General features: G+C 34.9%; 2 protein-coding genes and 1 non-coding gene across 3 annotated transcripts in view; 1 reads left to right on the top strand and 2 right to left on the bottom strand.

Moving 5' to 3' along the window:
• The window catches only part of LOC108576719 (protein NDUFAF4 homolog), a 1041-nt gene extending 277 nt beyond the window's left edge, over positions 1-764 (top strand). The window contains exons 2-4 of the mRNA XM_017939774.1: positions 148-239; positions 340-502; positions 676-764. Coding sequence (XP_017795263.1) covers positions 148-239; positions 340-502; positions 676-764 — 344 coding nt within the window. The remainder of the gene's footprint in view (positions 1-147; positions 240-339; positions 503-675) is intronic.
• A 513-nt stretch (positions 765-1277) lies between these two features.
• Positions 1278-8485, bottom strand: part of LOC108576732 (xaa-Pro aminopeptidase 1-like) — a 38212-nt gene continuing 31004 nt past the window's right edge. The window contains exons 2-12 of the mRNA XM_017939790.1: positions 7828-8051; positions 7168-7347; positions 6076-6193; positions 5070-5448; positions 4564-4684; positions 2931-3294; positions 2416-2649; positions 1984-2150; positions 1816-1908; positions 1434-1665; positions 1278-1346 (exon numbers count right to left, since the gene is read on the bottom strand). Of these exons, the coding sequence (XP_017795279.1) occupies positions 1324-1346; positions 1434-1665; positions 1816-1908; positions 1984-2150; positions 2416-2649; positions 2931-3294; positions 4564-4684; positions 5070-5448; positions 6076-6193; positions 7168-7347; positions 7828-8051 (2135 nt within the window). The 3' untranslated portion in view covers positions 1278-1323. The remainder of the gene's footprint in view (positions 1347-1433; positions 1666-1815; positions 1909-1983; positions 2151-2415; positions 2650-2930; positions 3295-4563; positions 4685-5069; positions 5449-6075; positions 6194-7167; positions 7348-7827; positions 8052-8485) is intronic.
• On the bottom strand, positions 8210-8282 carry Trnaa-agc. The gene has a single exon. It is a non-coding gene; the product is annotated as a tRNA-Ala (tRNA).

Genomic DNA, 8485 nt, shown 5'->3' with positions numbered 1-8485 from the left:
GTTTAACTATATAATTAGTGTGGCAAATTGTGGGACAAAATTATCTTCAAATTTTTGTTTCTTTTCTAACTAAACTTATCAATAAATTTAGAAAATTTCATCATTTTATGTTTTCATAAATGTTTTCAAATCATATTTTTGTTTTAGTAAAGCCTGATTTTATGGAAACTCATAACAAGGAGAATGTCCAACTACATGAGCATTTAAAAAGTATTTTTGTTACGTCTAATGATCCCCAGGTATATTATATTTAAAGCAATTGTTTATAAATATATGTTATTTAATGATTTAAAATGTACTTGTGATAATTAAAATAAACTTTGTTCCATTTATTTTTAGATAGACCAAAAAGTTGGTACGATAATTTCAAGTGAAGAATCTACTAAAAATAAATGTACCTTTAAAGAAGTGATAAATTTTTTAAATATGTACCAAAATAATCCAGTAGAAAGCACTATAGATGAAATATCTCAAAAGTACGAATTAGATAAAGAAGTAGTAGGTAAGTGCTTGCAGACAAAATGGTATTACAATATTAAGATAGATTTACATTTATTGAATGAACACTTATTACATATATTTATATATATTTTACACTTATTTGTTTATTTAAATTTAGAAATATATACAATTGTAATATATCACGTTCATTAATATAATATTAATTTGTTTCAGAAAATATTGTAAAACATTTTGGAATACTTAATAGTGCAAATCTGGCTGATTTGCAGTTGAAGTCAGATGCAGATGCCAGAATAGAATAAAGTAGACAATGTAATTAAAAGATATAAGTATGTAAATTATGCATGTTCACAATAATAATTTATTAAAAAAATTGCTTGTCTTAATTAATCTTACTTTTTAAAGTATTACTGAAGAAACAATGGAAACATTAATACACATTTTTTGGCAATCAAAAGTCATTAAAAGGTTATTTTTCTTAGTACATTTATTTTTGAGAGCAGAAGAAACTTATTTTTGAAAATTCCTTGTTCAGCAATAAGTAAAATACAATGCATGCTAATATCCCTATTTTTGATACATACAATAAATTACGTATATTTACAAAATACAATCGTATAAACATTGTTACGCATGTATTTACTGTATGCAATTCAATTTTCTTTTCTACATTTCATTATGCATACTAGGGTAATTCTTTAAACTAGCAGTAACGTAAAAAAACTTTAATATATATCAATATAGCACGAGTTTGAATATAATTTACGAAAGGAAAGTCGTTTTCTGTGTAAATCATTTTTAAATCGTTCTATTAATTGCTCGCTAGTTTTTTACAAATTGAAATATCCTTTCTGATCTTGATTAACTCCACGCATATGGAAGATCTAAAATACAAGAAATGATGAATTGTAAAAAGAAGGATAAATTTGTTTTTTATCCTGCAAAGAACTTCCTATTCTGCGTACACTTACTGGATAGAGTGTGATATATGAAAAGAACGTATACTAATACGTGGAACTGTTTGAATGTAGAAGGTGTCGCATGAGAACGACCAAAAAACAGTCCTTCGTCGACTGGACTCAATTCTGGAATGGTTGCAGTTTTCTTCAACATCCAATCAAAAGCATCCATCTTTAATCTCTTTTTTAATTCTGGACCCACTTCGTCTCTAATTCGACGATTATAATTATTCAGCCATCGTATCTGTAGAATCGTTAAATCATGTTGCTAAATAAATTGCGATTATAAAGTTATAATCCGTGTTTTCCATGTTCCTCATTTTTTCATTTTTTTTTAATATGCAAAATACGCTCGCAAAAATGCACGAAATGTTAATTAACTAAACACACTCACATGAGACGCTGTTAACATATTAATCTCGATCAATTTTGGTTCGTACGGTACAAGCGTGACGTCCCTGAATTTCAAAAAGGTTTCTAAATTTTTCTAGAAAAAAAAAAGAGACAATAATTTTACGAAGAATTTCTTCAATTTTCGAACGATTTTGATCGAGTTACGTACTGATGTGCCTGCTTCCACGATTTCAAGTATATTCTCCAAACGCACACCAAAATCGCCCTCCTTGTAATATCCTGGCTCGTTCGACAAGAAAAATCCTGGTTTCAATTCCACAAGTCCGCACATTTTATCCGACGATGCGGTTTGCATGTACGACACGCTAATAGGCGCTGAGAACATACATTTCACGATTAATTATGAATCTCTCAAGAGCTGGAAAAATTCTACGAGAAATCGTCTAAATGTACAAAGTTCTCAGCTCAATGATTCTCTTTGTCTGTCATGGTCATAAAATTTATCATGTCCATTAGTATCCTTCAAACATCTTCCTTCAATATAAGTAGCCATAATTCTGATCAGAGGACCGTAACGTCACAAGATTGCCCTAATTATGCAATCGATCTTTTATTTTCTCGAAAATAAAATGAGACAAACATTCGTGGACAGACAAGAAGTGACCGATCCCGTGGCCAGTTCCGTGCAAATAGTCGTAACCAATGTTCCACAATGGTGCTCTAGCGACAATGTCCAGCTGATTCGATCTCAGACTGTTCGGGAAAATTAACGAGGACAGCTGTATTGCCCCAATTAACACCCTCGTGTACGCTTTCTTCTGCTCTTCCGTTGGTGTGCCAAAATGCAACGTTCTTGTAACGTCAGTCGTTCCATCTGTTATAAAATGAAATATGAAACTGTTAAAACAGAGAAGAATTGGTATTTAAAATCTCGGGCGGTTTCAATGTCCCCCTTCTAACGTGAATTTGAAAAATTTCCATATATAACACTTCATCAAAAATTTCAACAACATTTTTACTTCTTTTTTTTTTAAATTACTCCTCATTCATTGTTAAATTTAATTTCTCATTTTTTTCATTTTTCCACGAGTAATCAAGTTACTGTAACAGAGTAGTGTCTACAATATTTCATCCTATCTGGAGAAATTCTGTTACCTAGATATTGCCCTCCAGAATCCACGACTAACGTGGACGTTTTTCCGATTTTAATATTAGTCAGATTGTTGGGTTCATAATGGGGGATAGCAGCATGGGATGCGTATCCGGCGATGGTAGGGAACGAGATTCCTTTATTCTTATCCTGTTCGTAACGGAACTCGTTCGCCAGCCTTGCTACCTGCATCTCGTCCCAACCCTCTGAATTCAGCTCGTATTGTTCCTCCATGTACGCCAGGAAATCGCACATCGCTACTGCGTCCCTTAGATGGGACCTTCTCATCCCCTCTGCTTCGATCTCGTTCTTTTGTGCACGCAAACTTATCACCGGTGATGGTTTCGCCAGTCGTTTCTCCGGAGGGATCTGTGGGAACATTTCAATTTTCGAAATACACTAAAAAATATTGCAATTTCCTAGCATTAAATTATTAACCCTTTCACCGTAGTAGATTATCATTTTACTTAAAAATTTCTATCGTTAAATTAAGGTGCAAGTGCGCCAAAAAGCGCCAACAGAACAGTGCAAGCAAATTTTCAAGGCGTTTATAGGAAGCAAACAGCAACGAAAGGGTTTAAATTAGGCGTGTCCAACTTGCGGTCCTGCGGGCCTCATACTGCCCTCAAGGGCACGAGGCCCGCAAGATCGTGAACTTGTAACGTTGTTATGTGATTTTTAGCGATATTTTTCACGACTCGATTGCGCTGTAATAAAAAAATATAAAAGAAAATAAAGGAAGTTTTGTTACTTATACACGTTAACTATTTATATCATATATTTCGTATGCGGCCCAAGACGATTCCTCTTCGCTGAATGTGGCCCGGGCAAGCGAAAAAGTTCGACACCCATGGTTTAAATTAAACGCAACGAGAGTTGCGCAGACTGGAAGGGAATTGCTCCCTGATTTCTGATGCCGCGGGCGTCCAGGCGTCCCGAAGCACCGGCTACCACGTCGAGAAGAAAGTGAAACCGTTTACCACCATGTGGATTGGCTAGAGAACGCGTCACGCCATTTTATCCTATTCGTTTGTATTTAACAATAAAGGTGTCGTTTGTGTTTTACTCGACGATGTGCAATAATGAGAAAAGATCGTGTATTGGACAACGGAGAAGCGCTCATGTTTGCTCTACGTCTATGGAGGTGTGTCAGCTCGTCACGTGGGGATCAAGCTAAGCTCAACAAGCTCTATAGGGACAGGCGAACATGTTGAAGAAGGTGCACCTTTGCCTAGGATTATCCGCTCTAACGCGCGTATAGCTGACCCTTCTCGGTATGTGTGGTACAGTGCCAAGAACGAGACGGTATATTTACGAGGATCGATGGAAATGTTGCGGTCTATTTAAGTATGAAAGACTATATAAACGTTTGTAATTTTTAAGGTATAATATGTAATCATTTGTGCGATGATTTATGTACTTTTTCTCTCTCTCATTTATACGTAATGAAATAGAGATGTTTGGTGATAAAGGACATCACTGTAAAGATCATTTAATGCTAAAAATTATTACACGTTTGTCCATCTTTTCTTCGTGTAAACACTTTCACTTCATCGGCTGGTATAAGTGAACAAAATATGACAGATTTGACGTGAAAAGATGATTGGTTTTTTTTTAAATAAAAAAATAAATACGTACAGAGTTGAATATTTCCATGGAAGCACCCGGACTGTAACCGCATCGCGTTGGCAGCCATACTATATTCCATGCCTGGGACATTGTCCTCAGATCGTACCAGATAGACGTATAATTATGCCACCTGTAATAGTTTCAATTGAGAACACCGATTTATCAAACTTCGGTAATTTACAAAACCAACAAACATCGAATAACCGAAGAGAACGTAACATGACTTCTAAAAGTGGATAAAATAAATTCTGTTGCAAGAAGAAAATGGTTGTGTGCGAAAAAATCACGAAACCCAGTTTTTACTTTACCTAATATCTCAGAATAATTATACTATCACATCTATTCGATGAATAAAACCAAAAGAATGAAATGTGTATTCTTTCATTCGTCAAAATTTAATAAACTGTGTTTTCAAAAATTTAAAAGTTTTTTCTACTTACTCCCTTCTCGCGTCTACTTCCTTAATTGCACCTAATTAACACAACACGACGATTCTCAATCGTTTTAACACTTACTTCACGCAGCCAGCGTGCGAGCACAGGTCCATCTTCAGGTGTTCGTCCACCGATCGTGGAATCTTCTGTCGAGGAGCGTACAGATGTATGGATTGGTAAGTAACAACCGCGTATGCTCTTAAGACAGGCGTGTTTGGTAAATCGTAACCACGAATGTTGAACAGCCAAGCGATTTCGTCGAGGGCGGTTAGCACGAGAGCATCAGCCTTAACCACCTCCATCTCGATCCGGATCGACTGGATCTTGTCTTGCCATGCTCTTCCGGAATACTTGTCCAGCAACGGATACGCCGGAAGTGGATTGTAATTCGGTCGACCGACCTGCCAGATCAAGTCCACCAGGTTGTTACGGACAGGGACCAATCTTACGGACGAATTCGCTGGATACGAACGCTGTTGTTAATTCAAAAACCACCCTCGTTTCGGGGAAGGACAAGTTTTATTTCGAATGAAAGATTTCATTCCCTTGCAAGAAGTGTTATTTATACGTGGTTCATTATTGTAAAGTACATTATGTATGTTAAGTCTGGAATTTTTGATTTTATCAGTATTAAATTTAACGTGAACAATGCAAATTGGCTAGAAATATAATTTTTTTATTGTGACTCGTATCATTGTAAGGCAAAAGGGTTAATAGTGAATAGTGATAGATTATAACTCTTGCAAAGTGGCTTTAACAATGATAATAATGGTAATGTGGAGAAAATATAGAACGCAGGAATATATCATCGAAATTGGTTTTGTGCTTATTGTAGTGAGTAAATTAACGATGCTTACTCGAGCATCGTATAAAACGGTATTTATAGTTTGGATTTGTTCAGATGATATATTTATCGAACGCTACAATGATATATACGAATTTAACGTTCGTTTAGATTGATATGTTTAATGTTACAGAATTGCTACAGTGATATGTGAGGTATATGACAAACGGAGTAGGTGTACATATAAATTTAGGTGTTAGTTTGCGTTGACGGTTTTACTGCGTTCAAGACACGTTTCATTACCTAATTCATTCTCCCACGTTTCCCAGTCTATGGCAGATACCAGCGTTGGATCGGCGCCAATATTTACGAGAGCTTGGTTTTGGAATTCGTGTTTCAACCATTCTGTTACAGTAGGCACCTGTATGTTGATAAATATTAGTGATAACTGCTGATGAAAAAGAAGTTAAAAAAAATCTATTCTGATCGAACACAGATTGTGTGTGATCAGAGGATGTGTATAAGAAAGTTTTCATAAAATTGTGAATGGCGATTAAACTACGTACAGTAGTACTAAACTACTACACTTTTTTTATAAATTATAGTTCGTATTCTTCTAACATATTCCTCAGTCTGGGGTTAACAACAATCGACAATTTTTAATAAAAAATTACGATGAATAAAAATTCATGAAGAAAGATTATGTATTCCAACGTTTTTCTAGAAACTTTTACGTTTAAAATATTTATATATAAAAAAAAAGCCACTCAGAAAGCTCCACTTCCCGACCCCCTCGTACTTAGTACAAAGGGTGAACGATCATCGATGACTGAGAACTTGAAACAAAAGTCAATTTCTCGAGTCTTCCTCACGCTCGGGGAAGGAAGCTATACCTCCTCATCGTGGTTGCTCCCACTCTTACTTAGGTAAGAGGGAAAGTAAGACACACTACAGAAATGATCCTGTGAAGTATGATCTTAAATATTACCTGTTTCTGCAGCTTTTATATGATACTCATAGAATAGTTTCGACAGCGAGAGTACTCTTAACGCTTTGTACACCTAGCGGCAGAATTGGAAACTAATCGAGAGCTTCTAAATTAATATACATATGTAGGTACACGTGCGTATTTCCTAACAATGATTCATTGTTATTTAATATGAAGTATGATAATATTGATCCACTTAAATTATCATCATAATTATTATATATCATTAAATGTACTTAATATCCAATTCAATAAATGGAAGTCATTAATATTTATTTTATAAATTTACGTTCAAACGTTTTTTACATTATTTTTGTGCTACATGTGCGTTCTTTTGCAACAAGTGTTTCAGTCAACTTTGATATTTCATCCTAAAGTTTCTGAGAACTGATTCATCTTGCACTTACTTCTCCTCTACCGTGTTTCATGAGTATCCAATTGCAATCAAGCTGATGATCTGCCTGAATATGATACCTTCCATCGGTCCAGAACACTGCTTTGGACATAGTGATGACAGCTTCTCCAGCAGTACCGTAGAATCCCGTGATGTATTCTCTCCTCATGTCACGGGGATCCGATAAATCGCTCTAACGAAGACAGATCGCAATTTAATAGGGCATCTGTAAATCTCAATATCTATCGTCAATTCATTTCTCGCTATTTGGAGTTTAGCATTGATCACTAACATTATCCGTAATTAGAAAGCAACGAGATGAAATTAGAGTAAGCTTTAGAAATTTCGGGCCATTTCACATATACATAACAAAATCAATATCAAACAAACTTTCATCTATTTAGCTGTGTTTGTTAAATCAGCAAAATCAACGAAACGCAAATCTCACGCGAATATAGTATACCTCCAAAGAGACATCGCGGCTATGATAAACCAACTTCACTGTCTGAAAATTTAATGATTCGAAACAGAATGGTATTATAAATTAAACATTTCATATTAACAACTTCGTCAATTAAAGTTCGATTTTTAAGAATGATATATCTCGAAAATTTTTCAGATTAAAATTCATCAAAGAGTATTTTTATCTTGAATACTTTAGTATTGTAATTACCTGATGCGCGTCATCGGAAGTGACGATGTATCCATTGAGAGGCGGTCCTTGCACTGAAGCCACCCGACTCATTTCCGATCTTAATTGTTTCAATCTTACCGACGTGTCTTGCCTATCGGCTGGTTGTTTGTGAGACGTAGCTGGACAGTACGATCTTTTTGCCCCATTGTAATTAAGGAGTGGTTCGACGACATCGCTTTGTAAATAGTACGCATTTGTTAAGCCTGTGTAAACAATAGAAATTTCTATTGAAACAAATCAATCGTTTGAAATAATAATTTTTTAATGGAACTTTCTTCTATTATTCTTATGTTAATAATCTTTGTCATTTAGAGTGTGCAAAATACAGTTTTTATGAATAAAAAGAATAAAACAAATAAACTGGAGGCGCCGGGCATCGATCCCGGTACCTCTCGCATGCTAAGCGAGCGCTCTACCATCTGAGCTACGCCCCCGTTGCTAAGTCTTTTTAAAAACAATCATAAATAGTACTCTACGAATTTTTAAGTTGTACATATACATATTGTAATTTTTAAAAATATCCTCATTGATCATATAATTACATTTACAAATGTCTCTACTTCAAAAGAATTGAACGATTAATATTTTAAATATTAAAAAAAACATAAAAGAAATATATATTAAAAAATAGTTCATT

Source organism: Habropoda laboriosa, unplaced genomic scaffold (assembly GCF_001263275.1).
Source record: "Habropoda laboriosa isolate 0110345459 unplaced genomic scaffold, ASM126327v1 scaffold469, whole genome shotgun sequence".
Lineage (NCBI taxonomy): Eukaryota > Metazoa > Arthropoda > Insecta > Hymenoptera > Apidae > Habropoda > Habropoda laboriosa.
This window is presented reverse-complemented; position numbering and strand designations above follow the sequence as displayed.